The 17,537-nt window shown below is 38.5% G+C and overlaps 1 protein-coding gene across 3 annotated transcripts in view; it reads right to left on the bottom strand.

Annotated features, from left to right (window-relative positions):
• Positions 1 to 17,537, bottom strand: part of SLC4A10 (solute carrier family 4 member 10) — a gene marked incomplete at its 5' end in the record, with an annotated part of 167,080 nt that overhangs the window by 18,517 nt on the left and 131,026 nt on the right. For all 3 annotated transcript variants that reach the window (XM_082483719.1, XM_082483720.1, XM_082483718.1), the window contains 4 exons: positions 237 to 398; positions 3,282 to 3,387; positions 15,309 to 15,554; positions 17,240 to 17,373. In XM_082483719.1, the coding sequence (XP_082339845.1) occupies positions 237 to 398; positions 3,282 to 3,387; positions 15,309 to 15,554; positions 17,240 to 17,373 (648 nt within the window). The remainder of the gene's footprint in view (positions 1 to 236; positions 399 to 3,281; positions 3,388 to 15,308; positions 15,555 to 17,239; positions 17,374 to 17,537) is intronic.

The raw sequence follows: 17,537 nt of genomic DNA, 5'->3' as shown, positions 1-17,537 counted from the left end.
TGAGAGAAACGATAATTTTAACTAAACATTCACATGTGAATTAGGATTTATTTTTCTTCACTGTTTTAAGCCATTTTGTGCGTACAGCTAAAACCATGCTTATTCTGATACAATTTTCTAACAGAGAAAAGATGCAGTATCTACTTCACCAGCAGTTAATTGAATTTGCAATGCGGATGGAATTCATGCTTACACATGACTAATGACAACTTTTGAATTAAAAAAATGGCACACACCTTTGTTGGGAAGTAGCGGCTAGTTTTGAACTGCTTCAGTGTGGATGACAGCGTTACTGTAGAAAAGAATAAGATGACAGACCAGAAGAGGACATCTGGAACATAAGGGCCGTGATGACCACAGGCTCGTCCAACAAACTCTCCATGAAACTTTTTACATTCCTATCAGGAAGAGCAAAGTAGTATTGTTCTGAAAAATATCCATGCTTACACTGATATTTTCTTTCAAATTACTTTCCTAAATTGCAAGCATACTGTATTACTAAAAACGGTAAAATCATTTTTAGATATTTATTCTTTTCAAAATTAAAATTCCTAACTTTTGTATCTAGTCTGCACGGAAAACTGTCAAACCCTCAAAAAACCCTCTTTTTTAACCAGTATTAAATGATGAAGTCCCTAAGACATACCATAAAGTCACTAATATAACCCAGATTTATTTCAAACTGAACAAGTACACTTACGTATTTTCTGTTTACAAGCACAGATTTGCACTTCCTAATTCTTTTCAAGAGAAGAAAGTGAAGTTCAAAAGCTACCAAGTGGAAGGCTGCACCTAGTGCATTCTCAAGGACTGATGTTTTGTTTTAACTTCATAGGCCGAGCAATTCGAGAAAAAGCAAGTTAGACTGTGCAGTATTAGCCAATACACTTAATACCACATGGGGGCAGCACATTCCACAAATTATCTTTTTCATTAAAAAAACCACACACGATCTGATAAAATGCAGCAAAATCCAATATCTGTAATGTTAATTCTATCTAATATAATATACAATCAAATACGCAGATACAGTAGAAAACATGTCTAGTAATTCACCGATACCATCCTTAGTTGTTTAAAATCGTATGTGTTCCAAGGTAACGAGCAGAGAAATAAAGAGCAGCTCTAAAAATGTGAGCTACAAGCTCTCGCCTTGCAACCCTTTCCTTCTCCTTCCCAAATCCCTCCACACTTATTAAGCAAAAAAAGACACAGCACCCAGAATCAGAGATTCCAGGCAGCAATATCCTGTCAGATCAGGATCTTTTAGTATCAAATGAACTGGGTCATTGGCTCATCACACTCACGTCACAATACTGTGGCTTGACATGTTATGAGAAACTTTGGCTTTGAACAAAGGCTGGCTTGAAAAAAAAAACACAGCTGCTATTTGATGACTGTGAGACAAAGGAGTGCAAAACTCTTTATACCGGTATAGCAGTAAACCTGGGATAAATATGATGCGTTTCTGACAGGTTTCAGGTGGGGAAAAAAAATTTTCAGGAAATCCAAAAGAAATTCTAAAGAAGCTGGGACATCACATAGAAAACTTGTTCTGGCCTGAGCTAGACCTCAATGTTGCCACAGCACAGGGATGAATTTCATCATATACCTACTGAAAAGGAATTTGTCACCATCAGAATAAACACTTTGCTCACACTCATTTTGGCCTAGATAGCAAAAAAATTGTTGGTCCTACTGTTGTTTTTTTTAAGAGAGTGTGCCAATCTAGATCTTCAGAAACTTGAAACTTTTAAATCAGACACAAGAAACAACACATAGAAATGAGCAGTAAAAAAGGCAGTGGGGTGAGACTGATCAAATATTTATAAACAACTAGGTCTAATATTTTACTGCAATTCTCTAGAACAGGAGAATTGAAGTTTTCTGATGATGCTTGCAAGAAACAAATACACAGAAGTATGAAAAATTTCAGTTATTTCTTTGACAACTACAGGGACTCATGGGAAAAGTCGGTCAGTTATACTGCTACCCGTGTAAACTCAAGTTTCGGTAATAAGCTTTTACAGAAGTTTTAAAGGGTTTTATATAATGCAGCCAGTCTTTTACATTTATAGTTAAAACAAAATCTGTTATTTTAAATCTCCTCAGCTGCAAATGTACTCTGAAAAACACTGTCAGAGATCTGAGAAAGTGAGAGGAGGAGTCTGCCCCTGCACAGATGCTCTTAGCGTGTGCTGCAATTTTGAGAATATTCATTCTGGATTGCTGGAATCCCTCAGGCCAGCAGTTCTCAACTTTCCCTCTGCTCTTGCCACACCAACAGAGTTTCGGAGCAATCCTTGCTATCAAGAGAGAGCAGCCATAGAAGGCAGCTCTTGCTTAACTCATGATAGGAGGACATCAGTTCTTCTGCATTCCTGCCTTTGAAAGAAAAACCAGTATCTGCTGGAGGCGGTCCACTGGATTGGCTTTTAAGTGTTTCATTCGGTTATGCCTACGATGGGGTTAATTCAGTTCTATTTTTGAGAGAACCGTTCAGTTTGGTGTCTTTTGCACTAAATTCTCTGCGACTGTGTAATTAAATGATCTATTTGTGATAAAAAGCGGTGGTCTGATCTCCATATGACATTTTAATCAAGTTGTAAACCTTGCTTTAAAGAAGGCAAACCTTAAGGAATAAATTCCTTAAAACCTAGAAAAGCGTACCGTTTAGAAACAAGTTACATACCCATGCAAGCTCCCCAAACTGTTTGTAGCTTGTTCCCCCAGCCCATCCCACTCCCACCCTCCCCCCAAAAAATAATTACACAACTAAGACATACGTAACACTGAAGGCCTACGTAAGAAAGAAATTTAGTCACTGAACCACAAATGTTACCAAATTTCTCCCCTTCCTCTCTTTTATAGCCCGAACAGCTGTAAGAATGTTTTAGGGGAAATAAATGCTTCTAGTGTCTTTCTACACAAGGGAACTTTAGTTTTGCCATCTGGCAGGATTTAGGACAAATCCGTTGTCATTTGACATGTTTAGACTTAATCGCAGTCAAACTCTTGTGCTAGTGTGTCAAGTTTCCAAAGCAGGGCACAAAATGCACATACTTGCTTTAATGTGTACTATCAAAGGCTGCAAAATGCTTACGAAATGAGATAATGCTACAAAGACTATCTTAATCTTTGCTAAGTATATTTTATGCTTTATTTGAACAAATATGATCAGAAAAAACATGGGGTTTTTTTCCAACATATTTGCTGCAGAAGGAGGTTCAAAATTGTTTATGCTTATGCCTTTATTCATTAAGTTCCAATATTTCACTTACTGACACAGTTAGGTTCCCCCACGGCACGTCAGATGCAGATATATTGTAGTCCTGCCAGTATCGCAAGGTTTTATTGCTAGGGTGTTCCGGTTCCACACAATTGCATCTGAAAAGACAAAATAATATTTTTTTTCCTTAATAATAAAAGATGCATCAGGTATTAATCCAAATGACACACTGAAATTGTGCTCTACTTTGCCAGATAATTTCAGTTCAAATGAATTCAGTAAATGCATGCTTTGAAGCAGTTTGTAGTTCAGTAGCTAGCGCTATTACTTGAGCATAATTTGCCGTGAGGTGCATATGCATATATAGTACGTAATGTGACATATTTAAACCACTGTCCACAGCAAGTTTTTCCACTTATTTTCCTCCTATTCTACTGATACTTCCGAGCACAAATTGTAATACTGAGAGACGTGCCAATCCTGTTCCACCCCCTTACACCTAACACTTCCCCACAGGGGGATTAGATGCTACGCACAGTTCCAGGCTGATCCATTTCTCCAACGCAAACTGTCTGTACCCTCTTTCTTTATCTTTACCAGAATGACTTTGTGCGCAAAACCGCCACGCTGCCGGGTCAGCTGTCAGGGCTCCGCAAGATCACCAGCACCAAAGGCTCCGTGAACTTTTGTGCCCATTGTTTCTCCTTTCCCCACAGCATGCTTTTCCTTTTAAATTGCGTATTTTAACATACAAAACGTGACGAGGCAGTGTGGGAGGACAATACTGCAAATAAGCAATTCAAAATCAAAATTAAGCCTTTAAAGCCTCTGAAGCGACCGTGGGAGGCTTTTTCTCTGACAAAGCCTTCAATATACGCAGGATGCTCTGTAGGTTCCAAGATGTCAAGTGTGCTTTGCAGTTCTCTTTAAATTAATCCTACTTTAAAAATCTATAGTACTATGTATGCTGCTAGTATCTTAACGTGCTTATGATGACTGTAAATAAATTCTATAGTCTCCTTTCTGATAAAGATTTCAAGAGTAGCTGAGGACAGGACTATATGACTATTATATGACTATAAAGCGGAGAGCCATTAAGCGTACATTTGCATTCCAGTTCCAGAGAGTATCAGTTTATTCAGTTAGCTATGCCATCTATTTTCTCTGTGGCTGTTTATCTTTCCACAAAATGACAATCCTCATCTGGATTTCTAGTATTTTCTAGATAAGAAATTCTGCCGTCTACATTATGAGTACAGAATAGTGCCACTGTATTTCGATTACAATACTATACATGTGACAACAGCTGCATTTAATTTAGAGAGAGAGAGATGCAGGTTGTCTTTGTGCAACTCCTTGCTTTTATTTTAAATGCAGCTATTTATAAAAGAAAGAAAAAACCCTTACAGCCCATGAACAAAAAGCAAAACAAACAACAACAACAAAAAAAGCAACAGCATCCAGGAATAGAGGGCCTGAGCCAAAAGTTATTGGAGTAGACTGGATCTTTCAAACTTATTTAATACGCTTTGGATCAGGCCCCAAGTGCAGAATGAATGCGTGTTCAATGCGTAGTTTAAGATACTACAAAATGGGTTAAATGAAGCACATCATTACTAGTGAGCTACAGTAGCATAATAAAGTCAACAAACGGTATGTCTACGTTATTGCAAGGGAGTATTTGGTGTTCATGCAACAATACAGAGGTGGCTATTTCAGGTTACTACTGTTTCCTCTGAGCACAGGAGCTCCCTGCCCCCTGATGTCCATCGCTGATCGCAGACTGGGCAGACGCTGGGCGATGGCCCATTGGGGTTTGATTACAGTAGGCCAAGGTGACGTGGGCTGTTCAGTCACAGTCACTTTCTCACTAGAAGGGAAGACTGTGCATATCACCAACGCTACCGTGGTACAGCCACACTTGCTGCAAACTGCAAAATTACATTTAAAAGTTAGAGAAGCCAAATTTCTATTCCCTTAGTCAGAGATGTGACAATTGAAGCTATAGTTTAATACAGCTCAAGTAATTCACCTTCAGATGAGATCATCACCCTGTTTATTTCCGTAACAATACCATTTTCCTCCTTCACAGCAATCCAGTCTGGCCTTTACCAAGTTTCACAGGCATTTACCGACGGCAGATTGTTCATCACCAAGTGACTTGCGCAAACTCCACCCATGCAGACCAAAATCTCTCTGCACCCAGCTTTTGTCACAGAATGGGTACAGAACTAAGCCCTAACTGTAAAGATCGGATCCCGCTTTCTACTGAGAAGACCGTTATATAACATTATAATGTTTTCCATACTCTACATCTTTTGGCAGCACTGACATTTTGATGTGAGATTGTATCATGGTATAACTGTTTTCCAGCATCCTATTAATTGCTTAACATTATAGAAATGTGAGGTAGTAAGATAAGCCCTGTCCAGCCGGGAAAACACAACTTGAGGTACAATTCAATGTCAGAACATAAAAGATTATCAACCGAAACGTGACATTTCATTACAGATGTAATTGCTTCAATGATGAATATTTCCCAACACAACTGACCTGCAAGGAGAAACTCACATTAGTGAAATAAGGCTTTCTACTTTAATCTTTAAAAACTCTTAGTCTCTTTCATTGTCATTTTTTACTCTGAGAGGTCAGCTCTCAGGAGAAAAAGTGAAATACACTGAATTGTTAACCACCAACTCATCTGTCTTGATAAAGTATTACTCAGAAGGCTGGAATAAGTAAAAATGTATTGCCTTTTGGAGGTTCAAAATGCTCTTAAGTTCTTGTGAAGTTTAAATTGTTGAGCACTTGCCCACTACAAGAGATGTATGTGGAGTTTATGCTATTACCAATGAGCAAGAGACTATATATACACCTATATTTTTTGAGCAGCATACTCAGCTCCAAACACAGTACCAACTTAGTAACGTACTCCCATGCCTTTTAGTGACAAGAAGTCAGCAACCATCTTTGTCATGCTAAAAGATACAGAATGATTCATTTGATCCTCTTTCATCATGGCTAGAAAGAAACTGCTTTTTTCATGGCTAGAATACAGGCAGGGAAGAATCTGACATTGGTTGTGGTGGCAAAAGCATAGGTGTCACTACAGCGCAAATAAAAAAAAAAAAATAATCTCTGCTGCCAATCTCACAAAATACCCATTTCATCACAGTGATGACAGAGCAATTCTCTTTGCGTCTTTACACTTTCAGCTACTGCAAGACTTTCTGATCTCCTGGGAGCAATTCAGATGCCTAAACACGAGTGCCTATATACCCCATCGTATCTGTGACATCCATGATGGGTTGGCACATATGTGAGAGGATCTACGGTGACTCGTACCTTTGTTTTCACAGCATCTGGAGGCTAAGAGATCTAAAATGGCACTAGATACACAGCCACAGGTCACTCCCTTCTGTATTTAAAAAGTCCGTATTTTGCAACTAGGCAGAAATCAGTGGAGCTAGCTTCCTTCTAGGGTATTTAAACCTCTTAATACAGCCTATTACAAAGCGCCTTATAAATCTGAGGTAGAATAATAAAGCATTTCAGACAAGACAGTCTTCAGGAAACTGCAGGAGAACTGTCATAAGATCAGAACTGACAAAAGGAGAAAGTAACAGAAGAATAATGGCCCAATCCTGCTAGCCACAGAAACAACCAAAGCAAGGAGTCTTGCATCTTCCAAGGTGCTCAAGCAATCTCTGGAAAATCAGGATCGGGAACAAAGGTAGATTAGAAATAATAAATTTCAGGACTGCCTGACAAACCGGTATCTTCTGGAGCCTGTACTCTCTCCCTTTCACAGGAGGATCAAGACTTCAGCTCAGTCTCCAGCACCAATCTGACTGTAACGGTAAAGGTTGCATAGGTCGCTGATGGCACCCCTTCCCTTCTTTGTCTTCCCAACCTCCCCACATTCTTCCTAGCTCTTTTTGCCGTTGTTTCACAAGTGTCAATTTCATAAATTTCATTAACTTGAGGCAGCGATCCCTAACCACTGTGTGCAACATTTCCTACAATTTGTCCTGTTTTCAAAGAACGGAGCTAGGATTTGACAACAACAGCTTCAGGACATCTCAGACAACCAGCAGTGCTCTTTGTTCCCCCAAAGGAATAATTATTACTATACTTAATAGCACTAAAAAGACTGTCCGTATGATCCCTCTTTATTTGGACAGTGGGAAAGGGAATAGGGGTTACAGAAACCTGTTCTTTTATATGTAAAGTTGGGGAATATTTCCTTTGTAGATCAGCAATAAAAGATAAACATCGCTATTGCTCAAAAAGTAGTCAGGTAAGTTCTGTACTAAAAACACTTTAATCCTGACTGTAAATTTCCATTTACTTCAAAACATGAAACTTATTCCCTAGGCCTATTTATTAAACTGTAATTAACCTGGGTCTGGTGGGGGAATCCCTCTAATTTTCACCTCTTACCCCTGATTCTTCAGGTTCGTTCTTCACCATTTTCTTCTCTTCAACCTCTCATACACGCTCTCCTCCCCACGCAGACTTTAAACAGGCAGCACGGTGCTAGTCTATTCTGCTGCCATTACAGCCAGCATAAGAACTTTGAACAAAAGCCTAGCACAGTATTTTCGCAAGGAAATAAAACACACTTAAATGGTGCAGTTCCTTTGAAGCCTCACGGCCATTCATCCCTAGGCAGTTGCCATTTTTCAGTATGTTGTTTTCAAGACTAGGAGGCTAGTAATTACTATTACTAAAAAAATAATTACTATTGATGATTTTATTCAATTCACAAGGCACTGTTTTGGAGCTCCCATTTTTCCATCACGTACATAATGGAAGGTACACCTATTGCTACTAGCCAAGGATCTGATGTATCAAAGATGCAACTGCAGCTACTTCATGATTAGCCAATATACCATTTCCCATTCCTAGAAAGGTAAAATCTCTTCTGGGTTACTTAATATAGAGAAGGAGATTTGCTCAATATGAATACTTATATTATTAAAAAAAACAACAGGCAAGTATGACAAATAAGTCAAAAAATGTGCCTGTTTAAACAATATGTCTCGCTGAGTATCAGAGCACATATTTGGCAATATGAGTAGGAAGTTTTTCTCCTAAGACACAGAGCATGCTCTACAAGTGTGCTGTGCATGCATCACATAACAGAGAAGATGCTATGAAATGGAAGCTAACATCACTCGTTTTGTTTTAAAAAGTAAGGTATTAGAATCTATGCATAAGTATTCTTTATGCTGCATTTACAAGGTTGAAGGAAAGCACATCAATAGCAGAACGCTATGCATGGTTAGTTTGTCTCCAAATAAACCATTTTCATATGAATTATAGGCACTCGCAGGGTCCTTCTGTTTGTCTGACAACTGCTAGGGGAAGGGGACAACAACGTCATAGACAATGACTTCTCTGCTGCCCCATACCTACAACACCTGTTGGTGTTGGCATTAATGTCTGGCATTATATTTACCATATTCCTTCTCATGCCAACATTCACAGTGACAAAATCAGAGTCTCAATGGAGAAGAGACTGGAAACAAAATAATTAATACTGATGGGAAATGGACCTGTCAGCTAAGTTCTATTCCCAGTATCACAAAACCCTTTCAAAGCACAGCTGTCACGGCAAGACAAGATTTTTTCGTCATTTATTCATGAGATCTGCCATCCTGAATTAGACCATTGAGTCATTAAGTTAAATAGCCCTTCTCTGACAATCACGAACATCGGTAGGCATCCATGTGTATTCTCTAAAGTTGGAAGTCTATATAGTTTAATTGCAGAAGTTGAGGAGGCAACTGAAAGCCTATAAACGTACCTAGACAATGCACTCAGTAGCACAACAATTTCGGAGAGAGAGAGAGAGAGAGAGAGAGAGAGAGAGAGAGAGAGAGAGAGAGAGAGAGAGAGAAAATGGGGCCGGGGAGGGGAGAGGAACTGATGTTAGACTGAAGAAATCTCAAAGATTCAGGTTTCTTTGGATAGCGCATCAAGAGGAGAACATTGTTATGTCAAGGGGAAAGTCTAGAAAACAGATTTATAATCACATCGTAGTTTTGTTCACTTTGGCTGTCACTCATAAAGGTTGGTCTTTATTAGCTGCCTGGTGCAGTATGCCATCGTCCATGCATTCTTAGCTGCACCATGGTATGTAACTGCCATACAGAGACATTAATTTGCAGGAAAGTGGTGTAATTACATGGGATATTGACAATTCATCTGAAAGCTTTCACTGAGATGTTCTAGGATGTCACTTCACCCCGCTTCCAAAGTCAAAAAAAACATACACCTGAGGAGAGCAGATTCAGTATAATGCTCATTCAGAAATAATACATCGTAATATACTATAATGCTATATGGTCAGCTTAAGTTTCAATTGTTCAGGTGTAGTGTATCAATACATAGAAATGTACTACAACAAAACCGCCCAAGGATTTTACATAAGCCTTCCCAGATTTTAAAGGCATTGTGCTGAACAACTACCAACTACAAACTGAATTGTCAAGGGGCTGAGTAGGAGGAAAGAATGAAGCAAGGTGGGCACTCCCTGGGCTTAAAAGAGGGGGAAAGAGAAAAATGAGTCAGTTGGGTTGGGCAGACACAGAGAAGTCCTAGAATAAACGGAATAAAGAAAAATCATTTCTGAATTCCAGGGTTTGTCACAAAGTAAAAGGGAACCAGCAGTTAAACTCAGTGATAGCAGTTGCATGGTTCTGGGAAGAAGAGGGACATTCTTAGGTAAAGACACACAGGATATGGCACAGTTACTTAACTTGTGGAAAAAAAAAAAATCTATAAAGAAGTGGTAAAGAAAATCTATATCAATTTCTAAGTTCAAAGAAATCATTACAGGAATTGGAATTCAAATACATGCATAGGATCCTAATAAGAAATTCTGGGCTTATCAGCACTGACTCTTCTCATTCCACCTGCAGCTTAAGGAATACAGGGTACAAAACAACATAATTTTCACCCAATAATAATGTATTTAGATTAAGTCATATAAATAATGAAAGATTTGAAACAGTGGTACGCGCAAAACTAATCTTCACAACGCCTTCTAGAAGCAATGGTTTCTATAGCCTGCAAGAGATACCGAGATTGACATGATCTTGGCTCCTTAATTACATCAGAGTGGGATTTTCTACTCCTAATGCTTAAGTGCATGTCAATACCAAGACAGATTGCAATATGCATATTACTATGCCAAGAAATCACTTTAAAATTATTCAATGTAATCTGTTAATAATTGAGTAACTTCTGGTAAAGAATTATTAAAAACAACATGAATTCATCACTCTGAAAAAAGAATTAATAAAAAACAAAAGGTATACAAAGTCCCAAGATCTAAGCAACCTCACACTGAGATATAATTGATCTTCTGTATTCTAAGATAACTATCTAAAAATGCCTGTATTTTAAAGAATACTGGATTGCTTTCTCAATCACATTCCTTTCATCCACAATGCTTATTTTGTTTTCCTTTTCAGAACCTGTTTTTAATCCACCCAGTTGCAGGGTTCTCCTTTCCAAGAAAAAAATTATATCCTAATATTTAATATACACATTAAAACTGCTGTGCATCAGTGTTCCAGACAGGATTCACGAACCGGAGATATATTTGCTACAGGGGTAGGAAAAAGCAGGAGGAGGAGAGTGCAGAAATAAGAGAGTTGCTATGCCAACCTACAAATGCTAATGGCATGACAAATACAAAAAGGTCACATTAAAAAAAAAAAAAAAAAAAAACAGAAAAAAAAGAAAGAGGAAAGAAAAAAGATCCCATATTAAAAAGTATGTGTATTTCATTTAACAAACAATGCAGCTACTGTATTTAAGTTCCTTCAAAACAATGCAGTTTTAAAAGAAAAAAAATTGCAGCACAGTACCACACTGAAAATCAGGTTGTCTTGGTCCTTCTTATGATTTAGTTCTTAAATGCCTTATTCTTTATCATCCATATCATAAAGATGGTGTTTTAAGAAAAAGTTACATGTGAATTCGGAATGGATTTGCCTGCAGGTAGATAACTTGGTGATTAGGGCCAATATTTCGACACAGAGTAACAAACAGGTATAATTAGATCATGCAACAAAAGATATTTTTGCCTCTCTTTGAGATAGAATTCTGTAACAAACTCAAAGTCATATCTTCTACCTAAAATAGTAAATAAGAATTTTTAAGAAATCTTTCAGGAGCTGATTTTCAAATATTTGAGTCTGCTTGATTAAAAAAAAAAAAGAAAACAAACAAAAAAAACCAAACAAAAAATTCCCAACTGTTCTGCATGTTCTTTCTATAGTTCCTAAGGTTTGTTATGGCAGATACTAGTAACGAATCTTCTGCATCTCCTCTTATTTTTAAAAGCATGCAGTACAGCCTTCTACATCAAACTCCTGCAACAGAGACTGTTTATGACAGAATTCAAACCCACCCAAAATACAGAATAGGTTTTCTTTCTCACTTGAAATATGTTTCCAATCTGGCTGAAATACCAACCATTTAAAGTTACTATTTTCTTTGTCTTTCTAGTTACTGCAAAGGACAGTACTAACAGCATGCCAATGACTTTTCCTGGGTCAAACTCATGCCTTCACCAGGGCAAAGGCAACAGTATTGGGATGTAGACAGACTACCTGTGGACATCAGAACATCTTTGGAAAGCCCATGGGAGGAGAGAGGAGGGCTGGGCCAAAGCATACACTGAAAGCTTCAAATATATACAGTGTCCTGACCTATTTATCATCAACTTTTTGAGTGGGCAACAGGCACAATATAGAAAACACAGAAATTTTATGGTATAACCTGAGTTTTCTAGCATAGAATTGCCGATCCAAGATAAAGTTTTACATAAGCTTTGGCTAAGCATTCAAAGACAAATGAGTTGCTCAACCTTTTGAAGTTCACCCACTGCTAATTAAAGAACTGCCAAGGCTTTACTAACAATTAAAAACTTGTCTTTAAAATCCCCAAAGAGGAAAATGCAAACAGCTGTTTTAATTAGCAAAACAGCAGATACTAATTAGCTTCTGTTACAGAGTATGCTGGTCCTTTAAGGACAGGACCAGTTTCAGCCAAAGTTTATTACCCTTTTAAACTACAAGTAGAAGAACTGGATTCAGATGCTGCGGAAAAAGCTTCTAATGCCTTGTGAAAGCAATACTGCCCAACTTCAGCTACACAAAAATGAGACACTTATCTCAAGTAAGCTTTTACGGTTATTCATCTCCTAGTTTCTGATCTTTCTGGAACTCATAAGCGTACAGACATTTGAGCAGGGGCTGAGGGTTATTTGAAATGTCTTGTCTTCTGATGATCCTGTGGGGATTATAATTGTGATACCTCCAAGTTCTGGGCAAATGGCCACTGTGTCTGGACAGAGTAATATGTGCATATCTGCACAGAAAACCACGGAGTTCAGGTTGTACCAAACCTTCTGTGAAAGCACTGGTCATTTAGGCAGCTGATGTAGAGTTGCTCCAACAGAGCACATCTTTTCTTTCTCGCAACCTGTCAAGGCCAGTTCTGAAGAACTAAAAAAAAAAATCGGATGAAGGAAAAGAGAGAGGAGAGAACAGAAGAGGCTGGAATTATCACTTCACTGTGTTCAGAGCACAGATCCTTGGAATCGGCAGATGTGCTCTTAGAAGATGCATACTGGTGTTTCCAACAATCAGTTTTAAGGTTAAAAAAATATAAGCCACATCCCATAATAACTATGCTGCCTCTAATTGTGTTTACAGCTAGTCATTTTGGTATTAGTAGGGTCAGTTGCCATGAACATGATATCAATAATAAACAGCATACTGCTTCAAGTAGAAGATACAACATAAATGCTGAAAGTGAAATGCAATGCACAAGTTTAAAAGTCAATTTATTTGTACAATATACAGAGTGAAAGAATAAATAAGAATACAGGTGTGAAGTGATAGCCCCATAACTAGCTACAAAACTATTATATCAAATACTTTTGATAGGTATGTATGTGTTTGAAACCACCAGGCAGCAATCAAATCTTTCTTCCAAACATCTAGAATACACTTGTCCTTCAGGAATTGTGTTTGGAAAATCGAAAACTGTTGGGCTCGTATTCCAACACCGTAGGACAGGACAGGTCAACAGCTGTAATTGAAGAATGACAATTGCTGCTCTTTCACCATTCTGCGTGAATTGCACCATTCTGTACATTCTACATTCAATGAAGACAGTTACCAAGGGCAGGCAGTGAGTAAACAACATCCTTCAAAAATCAATTTGCCATTCTGATTAACAAATGCAATTTTAAATAAAACCAAAAACATTTATTTGTAAACATAAGGACTACGATGACAAAACACTTTCATAAAATACAGAGATACCTATCACTGCACCTATACAAGCAAGACTGTTAATCCTATTTCTCTGAAATCTCAAGAAGTATCACAGGATTCAGCTAACCGTGAATAAAGCTATCTACCCAGGAATCCATATTCCTATTTGTGTTGATGCTTTTCATTACATATTTTAAGATCTCAGCCCCGCCTGCTAAATGGTTTCTGAATATTTTTTTGTCTTTGTATAGTATTTCAACATCTGTTTTTCAAAACCGTATGAGAACATCATATTCTCTTTCCCTTTGAGACGACTACTTTGAAGTGGTAAAGGAAAAAAAAAAAAACAAACACAAACACTGTGCTATATGAGGCTCTGAGGCTCTTTAGGGTGAAATACCAACTTCATAGAAATTAAGTACAGTTAACTAAGACCAGGATACAACCTCAACTGCATGCATGATCTAGTCTTGATGTTCATTGCTTTCTCTTCAAATTAATATTCCTTTGTCTACTGATTAAAATATTAGACAGAAATAATATTTTTTTCAGCCTGAGGAGACATATGTCACAGCAGAACTGCAGTTTCTAGAATTTAACTTGTTCTGTGTATTAAGGTCTATAATGTTCGTTCAGTTTCAGGATTTGCTAACTATTTTTCTAGTGATAACATACACAAAGCTCAAATGTTTTCTCTGTTGCTGTGTTTTGCTTTTCCCAGCTTAAAATGCAAATGAGACATTTGGTTGAGACACTCCTGTTTTTCCAGTGAACAGAAGATGTGGCACACTTCAAGCATTGTTCCTTTTGAGCCCCACCCTGCTCATGCAGAGGGTTCACATGGGTTCAGTGAACTAATAAAGACATTTCTGGAGGGGGATCTTCTCTAAAATGCTTTTAAATGAAATTTTAGTTGCTGAGGTGACCAGGCGTAACTGGCCTCAGGACAGACTAGGATCTTGTCCTTTATGAGAAGAACATTTTCGTTCTCATATCACAGAAACAAGTCTTTTTTGAGTTTTTACTTCTAAATGAAACTGTATTGATTAAAGCCATTCACTTTTTTATTCCCCAAGCACAATACTACCTGTCAAAACTCCACAATAAAGTAAAGCTGCTTAAATGGAGTCATATTAAAAAAATCTTCTTATTAAGAACAAATTGTTTATGACAAAATCAATTGTCACTGAGAAGCGCCTAACAATTTCAAATCCACTTCATTTCTTGGAGCTTGAACCTTAACTGCCAGACAGGTTGAGATAAAGGAGGGGGTTTTTTTATATCCTTTTCAGATAGGTGAATATTTCAATTTGGAAGAAAACCCCAAGCAGGTAAATATGATATAAAAATGTTGCCTAAACACCCAATAAAATATAAATCATCAATACACAGTTATATTAAGAGATCATTGAGTTACACACCTCATTAGATAAAAACGTGTATAAAGACCTAAAGCTGAGGTCCCTCCAAGTCCTACTTTTTATTCTCGGTGTTCCAAGTTGCTCGTGTGTAAGCTTTTCCAAACTCCATCTGTGTAGGCTTTTCCAAACTCCAAGTCAAGACAGTTTTTACTCAAGTAAATGTGCACTGCTTGTACACATACCTCCAGTAACTAGTACTTCCACATGTCAGCATCATGCCTAACTCAAATAGCTTCCACATGTTAAGTTTGCAACTACGGCAAACTTTTCCTGCTGTGCACTGGTTTGCGTTCCTCACAGAGAAAACAACCTATGAACAAAACCCCCAGTGTTAACAGGAGAAATCTTACTTACGAGTACTTTGTCAGCAGATCCAAATCATTATGCATGTTGATTGGATATGTCTCGCTGAGATGAAACAGCTTCTCTAAGGCCTCATAAATGAAAATGATGCAGATAAGAGAAGCAAAAGCTTCTTCAGTAAACCGGGTAATGTAGCAGACTAGGGAGCTTGCATCAGTTGCAACAAGGATGATGCACAGGATTGCAGTCCACAGTCCAATGCTAGCTCTCAGAGAAAGGTACGACAACCCATACTCTCTAAAAGAACAAAAAAAATTAAACACAGTTTATCTTTTGTCCAGCCATCACAAATGGAGAAGAGGCAGCTCCAAATTTTCCTTTGCCTAGGGATGTCCGATTCAGGGGACAGTCTGAATCAGAAATTATTTACTTATTGTGAACTGAATATATTGTCAAGTCACTTCTTGACCTGAGCTCTCCCACCAGTTAACGGGACACAAAGAGCTCTATCTCTACTAAATTGAGTAAGCAGCTTTGAGAATAGTCACTCATGTGAATTGTATAAGGTCCACCCACGTTTTACCCCATATCCTGCCTTGTGAACAGCCAACACCTGCCAATTTCTTCTTAAGCTGCAAGAGTAGCTAGAATAACAACTTTCATCAAAATCCTGTATGCTTATTGCATATGATAACAGCGCTCCAAACACGTTGGGTGAAATTATCACAGAGAACTGAAAGGTCTACCTGCAGGTGATAAAAAAGCTTTTGGGGTGCTAAGCAGGGTCTCCTACTCTATGTTGTTCAGGAGGTTCAGGACATCTTGGTGCAGAAGTCCCCCTCACAGCAACGAGCCAGAAAAGCAGAGAGGATCCCAGAGAAACATGATGGTTGCCAAGATGCAAATACAATTTTTACCCACACTGTGGCAGAGGTATGTCATGTATAGCACATTAACATAAACGTAGGGATATGCTGTTCTGGCATGATGCTTCAGTTTTGGGCTCAGTTTTGTCCAGTTTTGGGCTCCCCAGTTCAAGAGGGACAGGGAACTGCTGGAGCGAGTCCAGCAAAGGGCAACTAAGATGATTAAGGGCTTGGAGCATCTGCCTTATGAGGAAAGGCTGAGAGAGCTGAGACTCTTTAGCCTGGAGAAGAGAAGGCTGAGGGGAGACCTTATTATGGCATACAAGTATCTAAAGGGTGGGTTGAAGGAGGATGGAGCCAGGCTCTTTTCAATGGTTCCCAGTGACAGGACCAGGGGTAACGGGCACAAGTTAGTACACAGGAAGTTCCGTTCAAATACACGGAAACACTTCTTTACGGTTCAGGTGCCAGAGCACTGGCACAGGCTGCCCAGGGAGGTGGTGGAGTCCCCTTCTCTGGAGATTTTCAAGACTCGCCTGGATGCAGTCCTGAGTAATGTGCTCTAGGCAATCCTGCTTTAGCAGGGGAGTTGGACTAGATGATCTCTAGAGGTCCCTTCCAACTCTGATGATTCTGTGATTCTGTGATTCACCCCTTCTCTGTTCAGGGGGAGGACAGGCAGGGTCTATATGGGTGATTACTGAAAGGTGGCACCACTGCCACTGCATTTACTTCCTTGGTGAGAGGTAACACCTTTTGCATGAATTAGGAATGAGAAAAAACACGGATTTAAATGTTTTATTTCAGAGTAGAAAATGACACAATTAAAAAAACCCAACATCCTGAAGCTTGCGTTCCCTTCAAAACAGATTTTTCTTTTGGGGAAAAAACACAACAAACAAAACCCAACAATTAAAAAACCTCACCAACCTTTCTGCGTTACCACCAGTTCATGTGTCTCAGTCACTGCATAACTTTCAAAGTCTGAAAGATTAAGCACTGCATTCCAAAACAAACTGTTGATCTTATTCTGCAGATGTTGGAACTTTGGGATCAGTGCCTCTACTTTTACCTAACAGTACCCAAAGGATGATGCATATCACGATCTTCACTTACTTGCAAAATTTGAATAAGATCTTCTCAAATACTAAAACTGGTCCAGTGCTGCCAAGTATGGTGAGAGGCTGTCCACCAAAGAGAGAGTAGGCAATTCCAGTCATGGATGCTCCAAACAGCGATTCTATTGCACTCTGAATATGATACAGAGAGAAGTGTCCATAAATTTTCAAACAGGTTCTTTTTACAATGCCTTAGTCTGTAGCCTTCTAGACATTGAAACACCAATATTTAAAGGTGATTCATGCAACAGTAAGAAAATGCTAACCACAAACCTAGTAATGTGAGTTTGTTTTAA

This window comes from Vanellus vanellus, assembly GCF_965231255.1.
Source record: "Vanellus vanellus genome assembly, chromosome: 5".
In the NCBI taxonomy this organism is placed as follows: Eukaryota; Metazoa; Chordata; class Aves; order Charadriiformes; family Charadriidae; genus Vanellus; species Vanellus vanellus.
Note: the sequence above shows the minus strand (reverse complement) of the source record. Positions and strands in the feature narration are given on the sequence as shown.